Below are 25,499 nucleotides of genomic sequence, written 5' to 3'. Positions count from 1 at the left end.
GTCTGATGTTGCGCTCGGCCTAGGGGTCACGGTGGAGGGGTAGGCCAGTATGCTGAACCCCTCGGGGCATGTCCTTTGCCTTGGGTCAGACTCTTAGAGACCCATCAGGGTGATGAGTGGTGGTTTCGGGACCCTGCACTGGACCCGGGCCAGGCCCACAAGGGAAGCTTTGGAGCATCTCCGTGGCAACAGGCCTTGTCCTTTTCCCGGCTTGGGGGCCTGCACGCACCTCCCGCGCCTGCTGGGGTCGGTTTCTTCAGCGGTAACCATGGCAACGCCTTTGTTTCTGGGGCCTGGCCCCACCCCCTCCCGGTTTCTCTGTACAGCAGAGGTAGGGAGAGCTCCTTTTCAGTCCCAGCACGCCGGCGGCACGGCGCCGCTGACAGGGACCACCACCAAGCCAGGCCAGCCTCTAGGATGGGGGATGACAGGCTTTCTGGGCACAGAAATGCAGCCCGGGCCCCGCCCCGCCAGAGACCCCATCCATGCTCTCAGGCCCTCATCTTTACAGGGCAGTCAAGACCTGCCCCTGCCCTCAAGGCACCCCTAGTACCTGTGGGCAACCTGTCTGTCCATCCTTCTTGCTAGAAATGAGAAATCATGTTCTGAGGAGGGAGTGCAGAGCCTCCAGTGGGTCCGGCTTCATGGAAGGGGCGGCAGCGAGCGGGGCCGTTTCAATGCGCCGCACGGTCACGGCTAATGTGTGGGTACTCTCAGGGCTACAGGGACCCGTACTCCTTTGTACTCCAACAGACTTAAGCAGCAAAGAAAATAGAAAAGCTCATATAACCGAAAAGCCTAGGACAGAGCTTCAGGTGTAGCTGTTCCAGGTGACCAGGATATCTGCTTTCACTTTCCTCTGGGCCGGCTTCTTTCCCTGGTGGCTCCTTCCCTCACTGTGGCAAAATGCCCACTACTGGCTTCAGACACAGCCTCCTTCCCTCACCCAGCCCAGTTCTGGAGAGGTCTGTGGGTAGACGGGAGAGTCGTTTGGGCTCAGCCTCCCGTCTGGCCTGAACTCTCTGACCCCTCAGCAGAAAAGTCCCAGGGCTGACCCTCATGGCCAGGACAGGGTCTCTTGCTCACTCCTGAACCAGTTGCTCTGAGGCTGAGCAACCAGCCTGGTTCCTGTTACTCCAAACCAGACCCATGATTTAAAGGGGATGAGAGTGGGAGAAATCTGATTTGCAAAGGAAAATCTGGATGCTCAGAGACTCAGAGAGGTTATTCAACCTGCCCAAGGCCACACAGCTGATACAGATGTAAGCTCAGGGTCTGACTCCGGAGCTTCTGGCCTCAATCACGGAGCCACTACAGATCAGTGTGTTTTTTAAATTTTTATTTTATTTATTATTTTTTAAAAAGATTTCATTTATTTGACAGAGATCACAAGTAGGCAGAGAGACAGAGGGGGAAGCAGGCTCCCCGCTGAGCAGAGAGCAAGATGCGGGATCATGACCTGAGCCGAAGGCAGAGGTTTCACCCACTGAGCCCCCAGGCGCCCTAGATCGGTGGTTTTAAACAGAGGAAGGAACGGTCAGGGATGCAGCCAAAGGGTAAATTGGTGCCAGGTTTCCACGAGAGATGAATGGTATGTCAAGGAAGGCGGACGATGGGGAGCCCTGCGAGACTCTCGAGCTGACGGACGCGGCTTTGGGAGGATGACTCCCGCCTCCGCCCGTCCCTAAGGGTCGGGAACTGGGGGCGCTGAGCTACCTGCGCAAGGAGCGACTCCGCCACCTGACTGGCTGTTTGTAAACTCAACTCGTCCAGCCTCGCCTCTTCCTCCCTCTCTCCCGCCCCTTTAGGGTCAATATCTGCATAACCCCGCCTCTCCAGGCTGTGACTGGCTGTCCGTGGCGTCACTCCTCCGCATGGGCGGGACTCCCGAGGGGCAAGGGGGGGTTGCCACTCCGGCTAAACGATTAGCATAGTCCCGCCTCCCGGCGCGACCCTCGCGCCGGCCGCTGATTGGGTGGGCGGCGGCTGACGCTCTGGCGCCGGGCGCTGCGAGTGGCGAGCGCGGGCTGCCAGTCTGCCCGGCGGCCGGCCGCACTTCCGCCTCGGTGTCAGCGGGTCGCAGGCCTTCGGGGCGGGGGCGGGGTGGGCGGTGAGGCTCGGCAGGCGCCGGAGGGAGCGCGGTCCAGGTGAGTGGCCCGGGACCCCCGGGGCCCCGCGTCGGCTGGGTTCGGCGGGCGTCGGGCGGGCGGGAGGCCGGGCGGAGCCGGGGAGGGGGAGGGGAGCCGGGGCCCCGCGCCCACCCCCGCCGGCTAGGCGGGGACCCGGCCCCGCCCCCGCCCCCCGAGCCCGGCCCGCCCCCCGCCGCCCGCCCCCGCCGACCGCCGGCCCGCGGCCCCGGGGGAAACTTGGGAGGAAAGTTGGCGGCGGGCGGCGGGCGGCGGGCGGCGGCGGGGCCCCGCGTCGCCGGGCAACTGCGGCGCCGGAAGCCGGGTGGGCTGCGCGGCGGGGCCGGGGGGGGGGCGGGCGGGGGCGCGCTCGGGGGTCGCGCGGCGCGCGGAGGGCAGCGGCTCGCGGGAACCCGGCCGCCCGGCGACCATGTGGGAGGAGGGCTGCGGCCCGCGGCCGGCTCGGAGGGCGCCCAGGTCCCACGCGGGCTGTGCGGGCGCGGGCCGCGCGGGGCCGCTCCGGGGGCCGCGCTCTCGCCCGCGGCTCTCCCCCGGGGGTCCGCCCGAGCGCGGCTGCCGACTCGACCCGACCCGCTGCGGCGGCGGCGCCGGCCCCTTTTCCGGGCCGCGCGGGCGCCTCTGCAGACCGGGCCTCGCCCCGCCGGGCCCGCTGCCTGCCGCGGCCTGACCCCTGCGGCCCGGCGGGGGTCCTGGGAGGACCCGGCCCCGAGGCTCCCCGCTGGGCAGCGAGGCGGGGGCGCCCTTCCTGACGCGCCTGCGGGCGGTGCTCTACCGGCCCCCGGCGGCCGCCCCCTCCCGGGAGCGCGTGTCGGTGACCTGCGGGGCCGCTGAGCGGACGCGGGGCCCGTGCCCGCCCCAGCCCGGCCCGCGGTGGGTGCTCGGGACGGCCCGTTCCCCGTCCCCCTGTTCCCGCAGGAGGCGTCAGGGCCTCCCCTCCTCCCGCGGTGCCTGGCGCGGTGCTGCCGTCGGGAACTGGGCGGTGCCCGGGCGGTTGCGTTTCCCCGGGAGCGGCTTTCCCGGTCGCCTCCCGCGCCCTTGTGGGGACGGACGGCAGCTCCGGACTCCGCGGCTTGTCCGGGTAGCACTTGCTTTCCGCAGACGGCTGCACCGCCCGCCCTCCGTTCCTGGAGTGCCGCCTCCTTCGTGCGCTCTTGGGGAGCCCAAGGAGCGGAGAGGGTGGGTGACGTACTCCAAGCCGCCCGTGCTAGGGGACCGGCAGAGACTCGAACCCAAGCAGTCTGGCTCCAGAGTTTACACCTTAACCCCCTCCCCACACTGCCTTTTGAAACCCACATTATTTACAGTCTCCTTCTCACGATTTCTTTTGAAATATTCTAATTGCGCTGCTGCGTTACTCTGTGTCTGAATTGTGCTTCTCACAGCATACACACCTGACAGATTGTCATTTCTTGTGAGCACGAGTGTTTATAAAACCAATTTGTTTCTTCTAAAATAAAGTATTTAATTCTTCATCTGGCTGTTCCAGATTTTGCTGAAATAGTCCTCTTGCCGCCCAGCTCTTTGGTCAGCAGCGAGGTGGCTGGGGGGCACTGCAGGGAAAGCCGAGTTCGAGGAGTGGGTCGGTGAGGGACCCACGCCCAGAAGGTCGAGGCTGTGACCCGCACTCAGCTTTGAGCCCCCACCTGCCGTAGCTGTGAACCATGTGCTTTGGGCGTTCCTTGTCTCAGGCGCGTTGAGGGGTCAGCCTGGCGCCCTGTGTGACACTCCATCTCGCGGTACCACTTGACTGTCACCGTTGAGTCCCTTAGCCGTGCCCTGTGCCCTCTGCCCTCCAGGGAATGCTGGCAAATGAGTCTTTTAAGATTTTATTATTTTCGGTTAATTATAAAAGTGACATTTGTTTTTTTGTTGGGGAAGGTTTTGAGACCTGTCACGGCCTCCCGTGCTGTCTTCAGACAGGGTCAGCTGTGTCTCTTGCAACTATTTCAGTATTCCCATGGAAAGCCGGGGCCTCATCTTTTCCTGGGAATTTGGCTGTGGCGGATATGAGGCAGGAGGGGCTCACATCTTTGAGTGAGAGCTGTGATGTGGGCCCTCTGGGTGGCCGACGTGTTCCATTTGAGAGTTGGGTCACTCTGAAGGTGGCAGGGGCAGCGGGGAGTGCTCAGGGCCGGGGACATGTGGGTTCTTGGGTGGGGGCAGGGTGACTTCTCTTTCCGTGCTCCCCGGGTCTGTGGCTGTAAAATGGGCTACTGTGAGGGACATAGTCAGTGTAGACCGTGCCGTGGCGAGCACCCAGCATCGTCACAGGTTCTTTGCACATCTTCTCTCCTGGACCGTGGAGCGTTGACGTTGACCGTGATGCACAGACACATGTGGATGCAGGTTGGAAATGAAGCCAAGGACATTTTTGGTCGGTAGGGCTACGTTTTGTTGAAACGAGTTACAGGAAACTCTCCACTTCTGACTACTGAGATGGGGTCGTACAGGACTTGACGCAACACCCCGGCCCCAAGAGGACCCTGGGACCGTGGAGGGCCCTGCACACGCACGGACATCGCCGTTGCGCCAGGCTGGTGCGGGCGGACCCTGGGCTTACTGTCGGGTGTGCCTTGCCTCGTGTTAGGCTTAATTCTGAGCCTGGAGCACGACTCCAGCTTCCTGAGACTGCGGGAGACTTCCGTGTTCGGACCCGAGCGAGTAATAAAAAGTACTTCCGTCCTCAGAGGTAGCATCTTCGGTTCGTGGTTAACGCTTTACACGCAGCCTCCGCGGGGGTGATTGCTGTGTGTGACTGCTGGAAGTTCTGCTCTTTCCAAGGGTTTGGTGTTGGAGCGTGTGGCGCTCGGGCTGGGGTCAAGCCCGGACTCAGACGTGGTGTGGGGCACGGCCCGTCCCGCAGCTCTCCTTAATGTGGTTGAGAGCCCCATAGACTGTCTGTGAACTTGATGGCGGTTCCCCTTTTTCTCTGAAGCTCAGGAAGCAACTTCAGGTTATCTGGCAGGATTTCAAATCACTGTTCTTTCCATCGGATCTTCAGGTCACACAAATATGAGAACCGTTGTGTGGAGCTAGACAGGGGAAGCAGGCTCTTACAGAGGGCTGTCTGGGGTGCCCGGCTGGCCCCGGCTGGCCCCATCGCTAGAGCCTGTGACTCTTGATCTTTGGATGGTGAGTTCTAAGCCCCACGGCGGGTGTAGAGGTAGCTTAAAAATAAATTTTTTTTTTTTTTAAAGATTTTTTATTTATTTGACAGAGAGATCACAAGCAGGCAGAGAGGCAGGCAGAGAGAGAGGAGGAAGCAGGCTCCCCTAGACAGCAGAGCGCCCGATGCGGGGCTCGATCCCAGGACTCTGAGATCATGACCTGAGCCGAAGGCAGCAGCTTAACCCACTGAGCCACCCAGGCGCCCCTTAAAAATAAAATTAAAAAAAAAATATTTTTTTTAAATAGATTTTATTTGAGGGAGAGAGAGTGCGTGCACGAGAGAGAGCTCTGGAGCAGGGGGGAGGGGGAGAGGGAAAAGCGATCTCCCCCTTGAGCAGGGAGCCAGATGTGGGGCTCCATCCCAGGGCCCTGGGATCGTGACCAGAGTGCAAGGCAGATGCTTAAATGAGTGAACCACCCAGGCGTCTCCCCCCAAAAAAACGTAATTAAAAAAATGAAAAGGACTGTTTGAAGAAGCGTGATGCCGGAAGATCCTGGCTGGCTGCGCGTCTCTGCTCGCTTTGTCTGTCAAGGTAGTGCCGGGAGGGTTGTTTTGAGACACAGGCTGTGGGGTTGGTCCTGGCTGAACTGGCTCCCAGACGCACAGCCTTGGGGCCTGACCGGGGTGGGGTGGAGGGGGGTGCTCTTCTGGGCCTCATCCCCCCAAGCCTGATGGTCTGTTCCAGAAGCCCTGGGTCCCTGGGTGCTCAGGATCTGGGGCTGTTCCCAGGCTTGTGGCCTGTCAGCAGTGGGAACCGTCTGGGTGTACAGGCCTGTCTCGCTGCTGAGTTCGTACCTTCACGAAGGATTTTAAGGTGCCCAGAGTAAGGCTTGTTCCAGGCTGGTGCAGGAGTTCTGGGGAGAGAGCGTGACATGTGCGAGAATGGTCTGTAGGGAAGCTGTACTGAATCCAGGTTCTAGAGAAACCTACGGCAGCCACAGGGCAAGGAAGGCCATGTGTTTTACTGAACAGACAAGGCTGCTCCAAGGCTGGCGGTGAGGGAAGGCGAGCTGCGTTCCGACACCTCAAGCGCCTGCTTGGCTGGAAAGCGACTTCTGCTGCCTTGAAACCAGTGGGACTATGATTTGACATCCAGACTGGAAACCTGTGGAGTGACAAGAGGCACTGTGAAGAATGACCGTAGTGACAGGAGCAGTGGGGGGCGTGTGGTGACACTGTCCGGCCGCGGGCAGGGAGGAGGAGCCTGTTGGGTTGGGTACCGAGCGCCTGTGTTGCCGAGACTCAGTACCCAGAGGGAGAGCAGGGCAGGCCACAGGGAGGGGGGACGGCAGGAGGGGTCCCCTGTGCTGGCGCCCAGCTCCCTGAGAGGTGCTGTGGCTTCTGTCTGTGTGGTGGCTGGGCTTTGGGCGGGACGCTGGTGCCCGTCAGGGTGGAGGGCTCGTGGGTTAGCGTCACGGGGCTCCTCCGTCCGGCTTCTCGTCGGAAAAACCTGCCCGACTTTGTGAGAAGCGTAGTTCTAAGGCCCAGCCTCAGCCCTCCGGGCTCTGGGCTTCCCGGGACGCGTGTGGCCTTCTCCCGTTCCGACGGGCCTGCTGTGGCGGGGGTGGGGAACGCTCCCCACGGATTCTCCGATTCTCAGCGCCCTGCGCCCTGCCCGCCGGCGTGGCGACGGCTCGGCGGTCTTCTGCGAGCGCAGCCTGCAGGCCGTGGCCGAGCTCCCTGTCCAGAGTGTCCGCACGCACTGTCGCGGGCTGTGGGTCGGAACCGCTTTTTCGCGTGTCACAGAATGACGAGGTGGGTGAAGACCAGCCTGTGTGTGAAAGAGCTGGCGTGTCCTGGTGCCGGGCTCACACCTCGACGTGTGTGGTGTTTCTGGTGCTCGCTGCCGAACGATAAGCCGCTGGGTTGAGGGGGGGCCAGGAGCCAGAGGGAGTTTGTCAGGGTGATGGGGTGCTCTGCTCCCACCTGCTGAGCCCGCGGGGAGCACGGCTCCCCCCGCTGTGGCTGGCCGCTCCTGGAGCCCAGCCGGTCTACCCTCCACCTGCCTTTCAAGGTCCCCCTGTTGGCACGGAGAACGGGACACCACCGGCCACGGGCACGAACGCTTGCTTCTGTAGCAGGAGGGCTCGGTGCTGTTTCTCGCGCGGACTCCTAACAGGTCCTGCAGGCCCGGCGTGATGGCCGCTGACCCCGCCCGCGTGCCGGGCGCCAGTGTGGATGCGGGCCGCGCTGGCTCCGGGCCGGGCTGCCGCTTGTCCGTCTGTGTGAGAGCAGAGCTGAAACCTGCCATCGGAGCGCAGCCTGTGAATCCTGTCTGGTGTCGGGCCGCTGATCGCCGTGCTGGTGGCACAGACCTGGGGAAGGCAGGGACGGAGAGCCACACGCATCAGAACGCACGGCTCCTGGCCCCGTCGTGGAGTGTCACAGGCCCCTGGATGGAGCCACGTTCCCACAGGTCTCCGGAAGCCGTGTCCAGAAGCTCTGCCTCCGCTCCTGCCCAAGGTCACCGAGACCCGGGGTGAGGGATGCCCAGGGGACGGGGGGCACACAGCCCCGTGCCGCTCACCTTGCGATGGAGGCTGCGTGAGCGGAGCAGGTTGTCCGCCAGCTGCAGGAGGACGAGGGCCTGAGCTTCCGTCGCGGGTGGCAGTCCAGGCGGGCTTGGAAATGAGAACAAACAGGCTGGGCCCAGTGTCCTTGCTGTGGCGCATCTAACAGGTGGGTTTGGGGAAGCCTGCTGCCAGTGGGTCCAGTCCGTTGCTTCCGCCCCTCCCTGCTCTGCTGGCCGCCTCCTTTCCAGGTGCTTCTGTGTGGCGGGAGCACAGGAGCTTTCCGGGGCTGCTGCGTGGTCCACGAGAAGGTCACCCATGGTCTCAGCCCAGTGAGGGCCTGGAGTGCTGTGTCCGGGATGGATGGTGAAGTGGAAGGCATTCAGTCCATTAGCATTACATAAAAGCAAGCCTTCCCTTTGTCAGACAAGGCCGCCGCGGTTCAGGTGCTCACAGGCTGCCGCACCAGACCCAGCAGACGGGTGCGTCTCCAGCCAGGCTGCAGGTTCTGCGCCGTGGCTCTGGAGCCGGCGCAGGTTGAGCCTGTTTCCATTAGCTTTTTTTTTTTTTAAAGGTTTTGTTTATTTATTTGACAGAGAGAGGGATCACGAGTAGGCAGACAGGCAGGCAGAGAGAGGGGGAGCACGCCCCCTGCTGAGCAGAGAGCCCGATGCGGGGCTCGATCCCAGGACCCTGAGATCATGACCTGAGCTGAAGGCAGAGGCTTAACCCACTGAGCCACCCGGGCGCCCCTGTTTTTGGTATTTTACAGAAGAAAGAAGCTGGGAACAGTGGCACTTCGAGCATCGGTAGGGTGAGGGTCTTAGGCATCTGGGTGACGGGTAGGTTTCGTGCACAAAGTGGACACTTAAAGACTAAAACACGAGTGACCACAAGGACGGTGTAGCCAAGAAGCACTGTCTGCCCACAGTAGCATTGCTGTGGGGAGGGGTGAGGTCTCTGGAGACACAGGGACAGGTGGCTCCGGGCCCCTCGCTCCTGCCTCAGGGACTGCCTGGTGGAGAGAGCCGGCAGGCTGTGGTATACCTCAGGGCCTGCCTTCTCCTTGGGGCATGTTAACATCATCAGGTGACCTTGGTTTCCCTCTTCCTGGGTTCCTTCTTCCATCTCTGTCTGTCTCTTCTTCCCACTCGTAGCCGAGCGTGTGGCTTGCACTCAGGAGGGACAGTGTTTCCCATGTTGGTGCCTGCTGCATCCCCAGTACCATTTTAGTGTCACAGGAGCATCTCTCCAGGGGTCTGCCGGCCGGGTGGCTCCTGGAGAAGGAGAGGCCCTGGGGGAGGTGGTGGAGACTTTGGGTTAGCTCTGTCACTAGCCTGAAGTTCCCCATGTCCTCTGCACTGTGCATGCGCACCGGTTTCCAGAAGCATTCGGCCTTGACCTTAACAGCCACAGGGTAACAAGAGCTTTGCGGATGCTGGTGGAGGTGGCTGCTGCCCGCTCACCTCCGTTTCTGACGGGCGTGATGGAAGCCATCAGACCCAGGGCTCGTCTTCACTGTGAGACGTTTGATCACGGAGTCAGTCTCCTTACTCGTCAGAGATTTTCTGTTTCTGTGTGAGTTGGTCTTGGTGGGGCTAGTGTTTCTGGGAGTCTGTCCACTTCCGCAAGAGTACCCCGGTGGCCGGCGTGCCGGTGCTTGCGGCACTCACTGCAGCCCCGCCTGCTTGCCGGGCTCGGCGGTGTCCGGTTGTCGCGCAGTCGTCTTTCTCTTTGTCGGCCGCTATGGTGATCAGTTTTGTTGGTCTCATCAGAGGACCAACTTTTGGTTCATTGGTTTTTCTCTGTTTTTCTATTCTTATTCCCTTTTTTCTGCTAACCTTGGTATTGATTCTTTTTCCTTAGATCTTAAAGTTGTTGATTTGAGAGTGATGTCGGTGTTGCCTCATTGAGTCCCGCCGGCACTGCCTTTGCTGCACGGCCCGGGTTTGTGTGCGTGGTGTGTGCATTTTCATTTGTTTCTAAGTACTTCCTGATTTCTCTGGTGGTTTCTTCTTTGATCTCTTGCTACAGAGCCCGCCACTGAATCGCCACACGTCGGGGGATATTCCAGTTTTCCCGTTCTTCTTGATTTCTAACTCATCGCCTTTCAGGGTGACGGGATGCTTTGCCTGAGACTGTTTTGTAAAATCTGTTGAGATGTAGGTTGTGGCCTGACATGCAGCCTCTGCTGGACGCTGTCCCGTGTGTGCTCGGGAAGAACGTGTACCACCGGCGCTGCTGGGTGGCGCGCTCTGGGCGCTCCGTGCTGCCTCCAGCCTGCGGGGCGTGGTCCGAAGTGCTCTGTTTCCTCACGTCCCACCCGTCGGGTTGATGCTTGCCTGTGCATTTTTAAATTATTCAATAGAATTTATATTATTTTGGACAGTTGAAGTTCACAGTTGATATTGAACTGCAAAAGTACTTTTCGAGTGTTCATATCGCTGTGTCCCTTTCCTTTGTGAAGGTCACACCTAGGTCGCCTTGCCAGTTTTCCGTAGAGAGGAGAAATAATGCACGGTTCATCTCTTTGGTGAGTTGACCATGAAGGTCAGTGTCTGGGTCCCTTAGCTAGTCCCTTACTCCTGTGTGAGTGGATCTGGTTTTCTAAGAGCGTGCTACAGCTGGGTTTGCAAGACTGGAGTGGCGTTTGTTCAAGTGCGTGTGTGTTTGCACAAGCGGGAACGGGATGTTCTGTGTGGAGCCAGGCTCCCGGACGTGCAGACGGCAGCCGGTGCACACGGTAAAGAGAGCCGCGGCTCTTCTCAAGGGAATAGGCATTTTGTGGGAGACTGGGAGGAATGGTGAGGTCATGGACTGGTGTCCCCCTGAAGAGTCTGGGAGTGAGGATTCAGTGCAGCCCATGGTGGGAGGACCCCACATGGAGGGGTCAGGACCTCTGCCTCCTTCGTCTTCTCCCTCCGTGAGGCCAGGTCAGCCCCGTGGCATCACTCTAGGGCCTGAGGGCAGTGCAGAAGGACAGCCAGATGACAGGAGGCCAGTGACGATGGGCAGTACAGGCTTAGCTTCCTGGGTTTTCTCTGCAGTTAGAAGAGGGGACAGTTGGATAGAAAGAGATAATTAAAAAAGAAAGAAAGCCTTTTCCTGAACTACTGTCTTCGTGGATGTCTTCTGAATGCACAACAAAATCTGCGTGAAGAACATATGTAGGAAATACTAAATTCTGCCTTCTCAGTGCTGTTTCTTGAACAGTTGACTTGCTGTGTATCCGTGTATCGTGGTGGAGGACTGAGTTACAAAGCCTCAGTGTCCCTTAGTTCCATCGCCTTCTTGCTGTGGGGGGTGGGGGCGGCTTTATGCATATGGCCCTGCGCTCCCCTCTGCAGGGTGTGTGGGCCAGATTTGGGGGTGGGAGACCCACGTCCAGCACCCCAGACAGCTCAGCCCCTTGGGCAGACGACCACATGCTACAGGGCCCCAGGTGGTGGCCAGGGCCCCTCTTCTGCGACGAGGTCTGGTGGGCCGGTGGGCATGTGAAGGACCTGGGGCTGCCCTGCAGAGCCTCCCGGAGCCCCCCCAGGCCTGGCACCAAGTGGCCATCGGTGGGTGTTTGTGGAAGTCGTGAGGGAATTCGCCGTTTGGCCTTGATGGTCTGTGGCAGTGGGGAGTTTGGGTGCCCAGGCAAAATGAAGACAGCTCTTTCAGGAATTCCCTCGAGACCGTTAGAATTAATTACTGACCTTGTAAGACTGAGTTGGCCTGCGGGTGCTGTGCGGACTCCATCACTGACCCTGTGCAGTGTGTGGGGTTTGCGGCAGAGGCCTTCCCAGCAGGCTCCTCAGCACTGGCCTGGTTGGTAGCCCGCGCCTGTCCTGCCTGACATCTTAGAGGCTCAATTTAAAGATTTCCATACATTTTGATTGATTTACTTTTAATATCAGGAGTTTTATTCTGGGTGAGAAAGCATATAAAAAAGGAAAATGTCATGGCTTTTCATGTACCTTTTATCATGGGAGATTTTCAGTGTGCAGGAAGGCAGGTGGCAGAGCCCAAGGGTCCCCTGTGCGCCCATCCCGGCTTCCTCTAGGACCAGCTTGGGCCACCACCCACCTGTCCCGCCCACTGCTTCCAGGTCACTTGGAGGGAGATCCCGGCCATAACCTTCCGTCCACCTGGACTTCAGTGTGTGGCTCTCAAGAGGTCTCCTGTGAGTGTGCCGTTAGGACACCTGTGTCTTTTTGAAAAGTACCTTATTTGAGGTTTAACTGATGTACAACCAAGTACCCATGTTTAAGCCGTCCAGTAAATTTTGACCTATGTATACACCCCTGAAACCGTCCCCTCGGTCAGGACCTCGCCCTCCACTCTCTGCCACACTTTCACCCTGGGCAGGGCTGTCCGTTCCTGGGTGTAGCTGGACGTGTAGCTGGTGGGCCAGGTGCACTGGGGAGGCCACCCTCCTGCCCCGCTCTGTCCTTTGTGATTTGTTTCTCCGAGAAGCTCGGTCTGTCGTGCAGACTTCCCGAGAGTCTGGATTTTGCTGACTGTCATCAGGCTGGAGCTCAGCACGTTGCCCTGTGCTCTGTGTTCCTTAGGTTGGCGGTGAGAGCCGGAGGCTGGGCCGCGTCTGGGCTGAGGTTCTGGGGCACAACGGCAGACGGGGGTGGTGCCCTCCTGTGCTGGGGGCACGTGGCACACCCGGTTCGGGTCCTGCAGCACTGCTGGTGGGTGGCCTCCAGGCGTCACCGGACACAGCCACCCGAACATGTTGCACAGCTGTGCCCCACATGCACCCCCCACCCCTGCGCCGACTTGCTGGAGTCCGGCTGTCAGGCCGCTCCCCCTCTGGCATTTGGCCAGATGGTGGCCCAGAGCCCGCGCCTGAAAGAAGGTTGGGTGGAGGCTTGGTGCTTCCCGGTCGGTGACTGGTTTCAATGTGTGGGCGTCCCCCAGGGTGACCACCTCGTCTCCTTCCGGCGTCTGCTGGAGCTCACGAGCTCAGCTGTATCTGACGCGTCTCCATCTCTTGCTGTGCGCTGGTGCTTAGATGTTCCCCTTGTCGCAGCAGGAGCCTCTGTGGGCTCGTCCTGAGCCTTGTGATGTGAGCCTCTGGCTTCTTGCTGCCCAAGAGGGTTCCTGGTCCTGGAGTCAGCCATTTCTCCCCCAGGGACTCTGGTTCCTTCGAGCAGCTTCCAGAGTGACTGAGCAAGTGGCTGTGTGTCGTAGACGGGGCAGGTCATGTCAGAGAGGAATTAGAGGAAGTGGTCACTTCCCTAACATGGTAGGCGACAATGTCAGACCACTGGGCGAGGCTTTGTATGGGTGTTTCCAGAAGCTGCCTGGTGCTTGGCTCCACACGGTGGGAAGAAGAACGGGGTCTCAGAGAGCCTTTCAGGGCGGCTTCGTGCTGGCCTGATCCATAGCGTGGAAGCTCACGTGTGCTCAGGACACGGCCAGAGAGGAGCAGGTGTCACCCAGCACTGTGCCGCCTCTCCAAGGACGGAGGGCGTGTCCCTCCCTGGGGACCACCTGCGCCTTCACTGCCCCCAGAACCGGGAGGTGGGCTCTGGGCCCCAACGTCTGTGTGGCTGACACAGTTAGATGTAGACTCAGCCTGTTTTCATAAAATGGGAAAGGTTTGGGGACAAGGCTGACCTGCTGCTGTTGTTTATAAAATCCTGCTTTTCATACAGGGATGTGTGAGTTCTGCCAAAATAATTTGGAGAAAGTCTAAGTCGGTTTCAGTTTGTGTCAATGGCCGCTCACTCACGCGGCTGCCTTCATTCTCTGGGGTGGAAACTTGGTTTACAGTCGGTGTGACACGGGCTCGGACGTCATCGTGTGCACTTTCTTGTTTACAGCGACCTTCAGCGGGAGGTTCTGGGGTGTGTTTGAACCCCAGACGTGTGAGCACCTCACCGCAACTGACCTGCCCTGTCCGGCAGCTTCCCCCACATCAATCATTGCGTGGTTTTCCTTTTTAAAGAGAGGGAGAGAGCGAGGGAGAGAGCGAGGGAGAGCGTGAGGTCGGGGGGGGGGTGCTCTCCAGCAGGCTCCACACCCGGTGCAGCCCAGTGCGGGGCTTGACCTCACCACGCTGAGATCGCACCTGAGCCAACACTAAGAGTCAGGGGCTTAACTGCGCCCCTCACTGTTTTCTTTTTAAAAATTTGTTACTAGTTTAAAATAAGGAGGTATCATTGACACAATGTTACATTAGTCTCAGGTGTACAACCCAGTGATGCCGAGCTCACCACGGGGGTGGCTGCTGTCTGCCACCACAGCCGGCTGTCGCAGTGCCCCGGTGACATCCCGTGACTGTTCCCTCCACAGCTGGAAGCCTGACTCTCCCCTCCCCCTCCCCGTTCCCCCACGCCCCTGGCAAGCGTCGCTCTCTTCTCTGTATTTATAGGTCTTTTCTGCTTTTTGTTTGTTTTTTTGTTTATTCATTTGTCTTCTGGTTCCACATGTAAGTGACGTTATGTGGTGTTAGTCTGTCTCCGGCGTATTTCACTGTTATGTTGTTGCAAATGGCGAGATTCCGTCCTTTTTGTGGCCGAGTAGTGTCCCCCCCACACACACACGCGCGCGCGCGCGCACACACACACACACACACACACACACACCCATCTTTGTCCAGTCCTCTATCTGTGGACACTTTGTTGCTTCTCCATCTCTGCTGCTGTCCATATTGTTGCAGTGAAGGGTGCATTTATCATTCAGAATTAGTGTTTTTGTTTTCTTGGGTAAATACCCAGAATTACCGGATCATGTGGTCGTTCTGGCTTTAGTGTTTGAGGCCCTTCCTCCCGGGCTGCAGAGTGGCTGCCCAGCCTGCGCTCCCACCAGCAGGGCACTCGGGTTCCTCTTCCTCCATGTCCTCGCCAACACTTTCTCGTGTGGTGTTTCTCGTGTTGTTGATTCCAGCGTTATTGTTTTCTTACACAACTGTAGATAACGATTTTAAAAAATAACTTCAGATAATGGTTACTTATTAATCTGTTATTGGTTGATGGATATTTATATTAGGAATGTTTCATATTTTTTGAGATCATGCATTTCTTAGATGATTCATTTCATTTCTTTGCTTAAATTGTAAATGGAGATTGATTGCAATAATGATGATTGGGTATTTTTAAAATGTTTCTAAACCATAAAACTTTTGAAAGCTAAGTATATGGAAATGTGTTTCCCCTTAGATCTCCAGTGCCTGTTGGGTTTTTACCAAAAGGGAAGTTGCCAGCGTACAGTTACTTACACGCTGATGTAGGTCCGGTACAATGACTCTGTAGAAAGGCCGAGACCGGGCGGCAAGGGAGCCCGGCTACCGAAGGATGAACGGCGAGGAGGAATTCTTCGATGCTGTCACAGGTGAGTGGGGCAGGAAGTGACTCTGAGGCCGTGGCGTCCCGGCCCCAGACTTGGCCTTGGGCGCGTGAGAAGGCTTGGTAAAGCTGTGCAGGCGAGAAGTGGGACATGTTTCCCCGCACTGACGCTCAGAGAAGCATGCGGGGGGAGGCTCTAGGCCACAGGCCGTAACAAGAAAGAGCAACTGAGTTTTGGGTTTAAGAGTTGCCCTGGAGTATACACGCTTTTATCGGGATCCCTAAACGAGATGGTGCGTTTTCTTATGTCGTTTGTATGCACTGATCAAGCCTTGCTGTCTTTGCGTTAGAACTAGATCTGGTTTAGTTTCTCTTTTCTGAGACCGTTGTCAGGACTGGTGCACTCCCGTCATCTGTCCGCCCGTAGACGAGAGCGTGAGCCTGCAGGAACCAGCACGGGGCAAGGCCAATGTGTGCGTGTATGGGGCTGGGCACGGGGAGGGGAGGGCGGGCTGGGCTGGCCCAGCTCACACTGGCTTTGAGTGGCCTCTTCTCCCCATTGGTGGGAAGAAGCCCCAAGCCCCTAAGGGGGCAAGTGTGCAGTGACCGTATGGTCCTAACGACCCTTCATGCTCAAGCCGGCCATTCCTTCTCATGGTCAACATTTGGAACATCATGTGTCGTCTGCTGAGGACCGTTATTGGTGGAAAGGGACTTGGAGAGACTCCTGTAGTCCCGTTCCCCCCTCGTTAGGTAGAGGACCATAATGGCAACTTTGAACTCTTTCTTGGGGTTTTTAGTGGCGGACTCTCAGGTCAGAGGGGCTCCTTCTGCCAGTGACTGCTGTCACTGTGCCCTCTAGGCCTGCTTGGCCGTGTGCCACCATGTCTGTCTGCTGGCTCTCGGGCTAACTGTCACTCACCAGCCGCAGACCAAGGGTCGCAGCAGGTTGGGGGACTGGCAGCCCCCAACTACTGACTATTTCTTTGAAATCCAAGAAGCAGGAGGCGCTGAGCTGTCTGTGGTTTTCAGAGGCCAAATTATTAAGTCCTCCTCCACGATCTCGGGGCTGCGGTGCTCCTCACGGACGTGCTTCTTGGGAAGCGTGTTGCTCTGCCTGACCTCCCTCCTCAGTCACCGTGTGCAGCTGGTCGCCACGGAGCGCGGTGGTCATCAGGGACTCAGGCCCATGGGCCACCAGGCCCTTGTGGGGGGCGATGGTGCTTGTAAGCAAGAGAGCAGCCTTGGTGCACCCCTCTCTCTGGGGTCTCGTCGGAAGTTCCCTTTGGCCTGGGATCAGTGTAGCCAGATTCCCGAACACGTCTCTGACCTTGGCCTGGAGAGTTTTCTCTTGAGAGGACATGAGCTTTGTGCAGCATGCCATTTAGAGAAACTCAGTCTCTGCCTCTGTGCTTGCTGCGCTCATCTGTGCGTCCCTGAGACAGGAGGACACAGCTGTCCGGGGGATGGCGCCTTCTCACCTCAGTCCTTCGGTTCCAAACCAGATAATAGAAGAAAGGCACCGAGTCGCCCAGTGCAGTGACGCAGCCGGAGAGCCGCAGAGGCTGACTGCCTCACTGCGGAGCACTGGTCTGAGTCCGTGGCTGGGAGGAAAGTAGGACAAAGTGTCCAAGCCCAGCAGGCACCAGGCAAAGGCTGGGGAGGCAGTTACTTCGGCCCAGGATCAGTACCATGGAAGGGGAACGTTTTGTTTTTTTATGTTTATTTTTTAATTTTTAAAATCTTTCTTATTTTTTTTAAAGATTTTATTTATTTGACAGATCACAAGCAGGCAGAGAGGCAGACAGAGGGAGGGGGGAGGCAGGCTCCCTGCTGAGCAGAGAGCCCGATGTGGGGCTCAATCCCAGGACCCTGAGATCATGACCTGAGCCAGAGGCAGAGGCTTAACCCACTGAGCCACCCAGGCATGGAGCGGTACCTGCTGCAGCTCGTGAACCTGTCCGCGGGGAGGAGCCGGGGGGAGGATGTCGGCATGTGCTCAGGGAAGCACAGCCGCAGATTTGTTTACGTTTCGGGGCTGGCAGCGCTCCCCCGCCTGGCCTTATGCCCCGGGCCTCGCCTTCATCTGCCAAGTGAGGGGCTGGCGGGAGCTCAGCTCCCTTTGGGTCTCGTGTCTTCCCTCCCGTGGTCACCGTCATGGCCGAGCGCGATGGTCCCGGAGCCCCGTCCCCGGCTGGGCGGACTCTGTCCTGGCAGCCGCGGCCCAGCGCTGGCGAGGCCCATTTGTTGCTCTGGGAGGAGGCCCTCCCAGTGGGCAAGTCCCCAGGAACCCACCGCCGGAGCTCTGTGCTGCGGGGGGAGGCTTGCTGGACTCCGGCCGCTCTGGCCGTGCTCGGCCCCTCGCTCACGGGCGTGAGTCTGGCCGTGCGTGTTGCCGCGCACAGTTCCTGTTCCGCAGAGGCTACTCCCGTGGCTTGTGTTCTAGAACGAGACCTTGTGCAGGGTCAGAGCGTGCTGCGGCCTCAAGGTGGGCCTGACTGGAGTGAGGCCAGACTGCTCCCTGCCTGAGGGCCAAACCTCAGGCAGCAGCCTGGCCGAGTTGCTCCCGGGAAAGGCCCCCGAGAGCCGGTGTGCCCATGTCCTCTGCCTCGGCCTGGGGCTCTTGGGGCAGAGCTCGTGGCTACAGCGTGTGTCAGTGCCTCTGGTACTCTGCTGCGGGGTCGGGACTCTTGGAGGTGGACTGGGCGTCTTCCCGGTCCTGCGAGAATGACCGATCTGCTTGTCGTGTGCAGGCTTTGATTCTGAGAACTCTGCCGGGGACTTTTCAGAGGCGGATCAGAGGGTTGCCGGAGTGATGCGCGTGGACACTGGCAGAAGCAATGGGATCGGAAAGGTCGGGGAGAGGCCCCCTCGAGAGAACGGAATTCAGAAGTACAGGTATGTCGTCGTGTGTGTGTAACTTAGGATCTTCCAGGGCGTCTGTGGCCGCCCCCGCTGTGCTGCAGGGGCGCCCCTTAGCTCTCCTGAGCCCTGAGCGGGAGGAGCAACCCGGCCTCTGTCACCTGTGCTGGGGCCCCTGGACGGCGTCCATGGCAGTGGGAAGGCGGCCTCTGTCCACGCCACGATGACTTGGTTTGTGGCTTGAGGGAGCCCTCCAGCCTCACCGCAGACCCGCTCTGAGCCTTTGACCCCTGTGCCTGCTAGATGTGTGCACCGGGGGGACTCAGACGCCTCGCTCACACCTCTGTTCGTCCGTTCGCTCAGCAGGTGTCGGAGCTCCCCCTGCGTGCCCAGATGGCCTGAGAGCAGGCGGGGCTCTGCTGATCTGAGCTCTGCCATCATCCCCTCAGCGCCCCGGGAGTCTGGTTCACACGTCGGCCCAGTGCCACGCTCCTTCCCTTGTGCCCTGTCGCCCAGCTCTGACATGTTGGCCTTGTTCCACGGGCCTGGGTCCCTCAGGACTCCTAGCCCCTCTGTTGTACCTCAGGCTAGCTGGCCCCGCTTCTCCTGTGCCTTGTGGTGCCCGTAACTGCTTCCACACCCTCTCGTCTCCTCTCTGTACTGTGGGCAGAGTCATCTTTCCACAAGGTGGGTCTGACCGGGCCTCCTCCATCTCGTGGTTGGAATTCTTGGCCGATGTCCATGTGGTCCCCGGTGATGGCTAACAGAAAGGTCTCAGCTGGGTTAGGGGACTGTAAGGCTACCCTCCTCTTGGGACGTAGGCTTGGCCCTACTCCTCCGGCTCAGGCCCCTGTCCCATTGTCCCTGGTCCCAGCTGACAGGGGCCTCTCTCGAGTCCTCGGGGACACCCGGGCCTTTCCCACAGCGGAGCTCTGTGTGCTCGGCTCCCTTGGCCACGGCGCTCTCCTCCTGTGTCTCTCTAGTTCTGGCTTTTCCTTTTGACTCACACAAGGCTCACCTCGGGGCGGGGGGCCCTTCCTGACCCTGGCACCTTCTGGGGGCCCCCCACACTGTGGCTGCCTGCCGATGGGTTATCTGCGGCGCGTGGGTCCAGCACATCTCCCCCCAAATCTGGATTCCTAGTCTGCCCAGGCACCCCCTTTCCAGGAGGAGAGAGCATCCCATCCCAGCTCCACATTCCCAGGAGGGAGACTGCTGGGCTTCCCCCAGAAGCTGGTGGGAAGAGAGCCCGACGAGGAATGTAGCTCAGGAAAACAGACTCACGTTTGAAAGGAGCTTATGGCAGGCTTCTGGAAAGGTTTTGTTAATTCGGTTCCCTCTTGTGTCCTCGTGTCTTGGCCTCTGCCTCTGGGCCCGTAGCTGCTCCGGGGCTGCTCCGGGGCGGGGAAGCGCCCTGTCCCCGACTCTGTGGAGGGCAAGGAAAGTTGTCCGTGTGGCCATGACCGTTTCTCTGGCACGGAGCAGCACCACAGCTTCTAGCACAGACATGCGGTTTCTGATTGGCCGAGAGCGACTGTCGTGCCGGCGGAGTAAGTACCTGCTTCTCGGTCGCTTCTCTGCAGGACGTCGCTGCCTGCCCCGATGTTCTCCAGAAGTGACTTCAGCGTGTGGAGCATATTAAAGAAATGCATCGGCTTGGTAAGTCCAGATGGACCCATTTTGGGGCTTTAAGCTGAAACATTTTTAATTCCTGTGAATTTGCGGCACTGCTGGTTGTGGAAGACGTGCTCTGCGTGTTTATAGCGGCATGAGGCAGAGGTAGTAGACTCGGAAAGGGCCAGAGACGTAAGGGCAAGGGAGAGAAGAGGCCACAGTGTTCACGGGCAGCGGGAAGACAATCCCGCCGGTCGCGCTCCTGGCGCAGGCAGCACCACGGGGGTGCACGTCCAGCCCCAGGACGGGCTGGGAGTCGGTGGGCTTCGGACGCTGGGCTCCCTGACGCACACCAAGGGCAGGCCGTGGGCACGTGTGCAGGGCTCAGGGCTCCAGCCCTCCAGCCCCCCGTGCCGGCTGCAGGAAGAGCTCAGCTGCTCTGGGTTTGCGGCGGAAGGCTTGGGTGTCTGGGGTCCGGAGCCACGGGCTTTTCTTCTCATGGTCTCCGTGACGGTCTGGACGGTCCCTGTGGATGTGAGCTGTGGCCCTTGGGAGAGAAGAGTGCCCCCGCGGGCCATGGCTGACGCGGACTCCGGTGACTGTCCTGCAGCAGGCGTGTGGCCCTGGCCCCTGCGCTGCTCACCAGCATGCTTCTGCCCTCAGTCATGGAGCTGCGCCATCGCATTCCCGAGGAATCCCCCTTGGGGACGGGATGCGTTCAGATTAAGGCGAATGGAACACGTGGGTCAGCACGCTCCCAGAGCCGCCCCAGCAGAGCATGCGGGGGCTCTGCCTCTGGAGCGGAGACACCGTTCTCCGCACGGCTCGGCCTGCCGCACCCCAGCGCCGCGCTGGCCCACATGGGCTGTTTCCCGCACGTGCAGCAGCGGGCAGGGCCGAGTCCCGCCCCGACTCACGGCGGCACCCACGGCTTCGCCAGGGGTCATCACCCCCCAGCCACACTTCATTACTTCCTGTCTCCCCTGGTATTTTGAAGCAAACTCCACTTGCGAAGATGTCTTGTATTGCTGAAGGATTCAGGTTCTGGGTTTTCTTCTTATTATTATTTTATTTATTTGAGAGAGTGGGAGGGAAAGTGAGGGAGAATCTAAAGCAGATTCCGTGCTGAGCACCGAGCCTGATGTGGGGCTCGATCCCAGGACCCTGAGATCACGACCTGAGCTGAAACCAAGAGTTGGACTTAACTGACTGAGGCCCCCAGATGCCCCCAGATTCTGTTTTAACATGACCGCAGTCCTGGTACCCTAGTGCAGGAAAACACGCGGTCTGTTAATGTCCTCAAATTCACGGTTGTCTCGAGCACCGTTCCTGTGTCTGTGCTTCTCAGTCTGTGTGTGGACACCTCTTTGTTGCTTCTCTTCTGACCTTGAGCTCTCTGCAGTCGGTGCCCCAGTTGTCATGGAGCTGCGCCAGCACAGTCACTCTGCCTTTATTTCCTGGGACGCTTCTGTGCGGAGAGCAGCCCTTCCACTGCTGTGAGTGTGGTTTGCATAAGAAAGTCAGGGTCAGGGAGTGATTCTTTATCCCAGTTGTCAAGTGATGTATTTGGTTCATCCGCGTTACCTGGCATGACCAGGATAACCAACCAGCGTGTGTTCTGTCATTTTTTTTAATTCGTGGAGTTAAACCTCCTTGGTGTGTCCTGGCCCCAAGCTGCTCCACCTCTGGCTGGTAACAGCATCTTCAGGTCGGCCGCCATCCTTTACAGAAGGTGCTCGGCTCATTCTGTACCTCCCTGTCCAGAATCTTGTTGAGAGAGAGAGAACTCAAGACCACAGCTGGGCCCTAGGGAGGCTATCGGGTTGCTTTTTTCTAGGTTTTTCCCAGGGGAGAGAGCTAGGAGCTGTTTTGATTTGTTTCAATGGTGCTTTAAATTTGGGATGACAGGATTCATCTAACCTCCTCTGTCTTCTGTCTGTGCCTCTTTTCTCCCACACTGATAATCTCAGTTTTCTTTTTAAGATTTTTGTTAATTTATTTAAGAGAGAGCGCGCACGTGTGCATGAGCGGTGTAAGGGGCAGAGAGAGAGGCAGGTTCCCCGCTGAGCAAAGAGCCGGATGCGGGACTCATCCCGGGACCGCGGGATCATGACCTGATCTGAAGGCAGACGCTTAAGCGACTGAGCCCCCCAGGCAACCCCGATAAGCTCAGTTTTTAGCAACACTGGAGATGTCTGATCTAGATGAGCATGTAATGGCTCACCTGCTCTATCCCACATGCGTCACGGTTCTGGAGGGAAGGACCAGCTCTGCCGCTGACAGCGGGTTCACTGAAACGTGCAAGTTTGTTGTCTTTTGTGGTTCGTGTTGTCCTCAGGGTGCGTCTCGAGTCCGTGCACTTTAAATCCCTGCGTGACCCCGTCCCCGGGCGGCTGTGCCCGAGGTGCCTGTGTGCGTTCACTTGTTTCATTTTATTCTTGACGTTTGGAGATTGCTTATCTGAACTAATTTTGTTTCAAGATTGTGAATCCAAAGTCAAATCTTGTAGTTGAGGTTCCAGTATATTCTAAGAATTTACCTTCCTGTCGCTGACCTGTCTGTGCGTGTCCCCTTTCCCCTGGAGGGGCCGTTCGCAACTCTCTGGTCTGTCTGCCCCCGCTGGAGTGTCGGCTTCTGTCTTCAGACAGACTCGAGGCTGTGGCACCTTTTCCTTGCCCGGTGGAGCCATGGCGATGCGGAGCCCCTGCTTACCCGCGTGGTCCAGCATCAGGTGGCCTCCTGGGGCCTCCCGGGGCTGTGCATACCTCCCAGGCACCGTGGGGGCTGTTTGAGTGATGTCTGGTCTTTGTACGTTTGCCGGGGGATCTGAGGGCCGGGCTCCTAGAAACGGGACGCTAGACCGCGGAGCAGGTGTGCGTGCTGTCGTGCTTCCGCGGCCAGGTCCCTGGGGCCTCTGCCCCCAGCCGTGCCCCAGGCGGGTTAGAGGGTCTCCGTGTGAGCAGGTGAGCAATGCGGGCCCCCCATCGTTTAGTTCCCTTCTGTCGAAGAGTACGGCGAGCATCTTCCCTGGGCCCCGAGCAGGGTGCGCGTGAGCCCCCGGTGACGGGTCTCCCGCCCCTTGTAGGAGCTGTCCAAGATCACCATGCCCATCGCCTTCAACGAGCCCCTGAGTTTCCTGCAGCGGCTCACGGAGTACATGGAGCACGTGTACCTCGTCCGCAGCGCCTGCCGCCGGCCCCAGGCCCTGGAGAGGATGCAGGTAGGTGCTGGGCTCCTTCCAGGGGGCGCCGGCATGGAGCGTGTGGGCCAGACTGACACCATCTGATCGGCCACATCGTGGTGGGGACCAGGCACCTCAGCTGGGGGGCGTCGGGGGGATGAGCCCATGTGGCCCACACTGACTTTTGGGGGCCATCCTGCTCAGCGGCTCCGGCGTCTGTCCCAGGGCCTGATCTCCGTGGGTGGCGGTGGGCCCTGTACCTCGGCTCCTCCTGGGTCTTTCTGGGACTGGCACCCGGTGTGCGTGTGGGTGTACTAGCTGGACTGACCAGCTGGGCTGCGGGGCCTCTGGGCTGGGCGGGGCTGGGGTGGGGAAGCCGCGCACTGTTCCTGCCTGTGTGGCTTTGAGGAAGTGTCCGTGATAAAGGCATTTCTCCGGAAGTTCTGTAACCTCCAAACACGTGACAAGCAGGAGACTGGGGCCGCCAGGAGTGCGTCCTGCCACTGGGGAGCTGCGCATGCGCCCCCTGCCCCCCGCTCACTGCCATGTGCATTGCCCCCAGTGCGTGGCGGCCTTTGCGGTGTCTGCGGTGGCTTCCCAGTGGGAGAGGACCGGCAAGCCCTTCAACCCCCTCCTGGGAGAGACTTACGAGCTGATCAGGTAAGGACTCAGGCTATTGGGGTCGCCAGGGCTGGGGACGCAGAGGGACGAAGCTGCTGGAGGGCGGCCGGCGCCGGCGAGTGCAGTGGCCACAGCCTCCCGAGGCCGTGAGAGGCCGAGACCCTTCCGGGCAGAGTTTGTTTCGGGCAGCTCCCCAGCTTCTGACCCGGTCTCCGAGGCCTGCGCGGTCCAGGGCCGGCCTTGCCTGTGGCAGTCCTGCTGGGGTCCCGGGAGGGTGACCTGGGCCTGTTGGGGGGTGCTCCTCTGACCCCGCTGCCCACCCAGGCACACGCGCGAAAGCTGAGGGCAATGTTGTCTTTGCCGCCAGATCAGCCGGGGAAGGACAAGCTGTCCAGCCCCGGCCGTGACTCTGGGAGTGTGAGGGTGAGTGTGAGTGTGCGGCTTCGGCCGCGTGAGCGTGGGTGTGCACAGCCCTGTGGGGCCGTTTGGAGATGATGGGGATAATTTTTATTCTGTCTCTCCCCGAGTTCTGGGGAGAGTTTATTGGAATGTTTCATCAAATAAAAGTTGGTATTGATTATAAGAGTATGTTCCTTGTAGAAAACGTGTGAACTGAGCAAAGTGAGACGAGTCCGGCGTGATCCTGTCAAGTGTGCATTTGGCTGGGCCTCCTCGTGTGTCGTGTGTGTGTGTCACGTGGTGTGGTTGCGGTAACTCGTATTGCCTGCCACTTTGCATCGTGCCGTCCTCGTGTCCCCACGATGTGACCAGCTTGTGCGGAGTGTTGCTGCCGTGTATCGTGTCTGACGCGTGTCATGGTGTGCCTGGCGTTGCTGCTTTCTGTCATGAGGCCATGTGCGCTGTGTGGTCCCCGGCGTCTTGGCTTCAGAGTCCTTCAGGTTGTGCTCCCTGGGCTCCTTGTTGCCCTTGGTACCGTGTGCTGTCGCCGACGGCGTGTTCTTCCAGGGGGAGTAAGTGGCTGCGGGGACCGGGCACGCTGGTCTGCTGCAGTCCGCGCTGTGGGCGTGTGCCGGGGCGAGTGGCAGCCCTGGTCTCTGACGGCCGGGGCAGAGTCGTCACCCGCAGCCACGCAGGCGGCCCGCGCCTCTTCACGGCAGTCGCTCAGCAGTCGGGGAAGCGACCCAAGTGTCTAGTGTCCGGCACTCGCCTGTCTCTGGCTGCCCTGGGCGGGCCTGCTGCCGACCCCGCGGCGTGGCCCCCACCGCCTGCTGCTGGCCCCGGGGCAGCGGCCTCTTTTCTGAGGGACCGACGGGCTGGCGGGCACCGAGTGCTCGGGCGCCTGCTCTCCCTCAAGGGGGCTGGCGGGTCAAGGCCCGGTGCTGCCGCGGGTGTGCTCGCGGCCACAGCAGTCAGCAGGAGACCCTGCGTGGAGCTGGCAAGTCCCTGCTTCTTCAGTTCAGAAATGGGGAAACCGAGGCCTGCGTGAGGGAAAAACCTGCCCCGAGAGCCCCTCTTCAGGGACCCTTTCGTCCTCCATCACGTGGAGGTTCTCTCTTCTCTAGAACTCCTCCTACGGAGCAACAGCTGCCCCTGCGGTCGGGGCCGTGGGGGCGGAGTTCAGGGTTCTGACCTTGTCTAGCTCTGAGCAGACGGCGGGCCTTCTCGTTTATTCAGAAGCACCATTAACGTATCTTGAAAAGAGAAATGAAACATAATCCAGAAGGAGCTCCAGACAAGCCGTGCAGCTTGAGGTCTGTGAGCAGCCCCGGTGCTGGACGCAGGGACACCTGCACGTCCGTCTTTTCCAGGACCTTCGTTCGGGGCTTGAGCCAGGTTCCACCGACAGAGAAATGAGCCTTCCCAGCCTTGCAGGTGCCGCGCGTGTCCCGGCCTGGCGCCCAGGTCGCTGCTGTGGGCAGGGCCCTGAGGGGTCCTCCTGCGCGAGGAACTACGCCCGTGAACCAAGTCGTGCTCTGTGTCTTTTTCCCTACAGACGGCTCCCCTAGAGCCCAAAATAGCACTTTCTTTTCTTAGACAAGTGTTCATTTTGTAAATTACATACCTTGGTAGGCAACCTTTTAAAATCTAATTTTTCAGCTTTCCTTCCTCTGTAATGATTGGAAATTCTGATTCCAGTTAAGTTAGTAA

At 59.4% G+C, this 25,499-nt stretch overlaps 1 protein-coding gene across 2 annotated transcripts in view; it reads left to right on the top strand.

Moving 5' to 3' along the window:
* The first annotated feature begins 2,089 nt into the window (after window positions 1-2,089).
* The window catches only part of LOC111141536 (oxysterol binding protein like 2), a 34,191-nt gene continuing 10,781 nt past the window's right edge, over window positions 2,090-25,499 (top strand). The window contains exons 1-6 of one of the 2 annotated variants that reach the window (XM_022494146.1): window positions 2,090-2,147; window positions 14,987-15,158; window positions 17,866-18,010; window positions 19,558-19,633; window positions 22,674-22,808; window positions 23,332-23,429. In XM_022494146.1, coding sequence (XP_022349854.1) covers window positions 15,122-15,158; window positions 17,866-18,010; window positions 19,558-19,633; window positions 22,674-22,808; window positions 23,332-23,429 — 491 coding nt within the window. In that variant the 5' untranslated portion in view covers window positions 2,090-2,147; window positions 14,987-15,121. Of the gene's footprint in view, window positions 2,148-14,834; window positions 15,159-17,865; window positions 18,011-19,557; window positions 19,634-22,673; window positions 22,809-23,331; window positions 23,430-25,499 lie in introns of those variants that run through there. The other variant, XM_022494147.1, reaches the window with a different exon arrangement.

Source organism: Enhydra lutris, unplaced genomic scaffold, assembly GCF_002288905.1.
Source record: "Enhydra lutris kenyoni isolate GAN:26980312 unplaced genomic scaffold, ASM228890v2 scaffoldscaffold6, whole genome shotgun sequence".
Taxonomy (NCBI): Eukaryota; Metazoa; Chordata; class Mammalia; order Carnivora; family Mustelidae; genus Enhydra; species Enhydra lutris.
The sequence above is the reverse complement of the archived record's forward strand: the minus strand, read 5'-3'. Positions and strand labels throughout refer to the sequence as shown.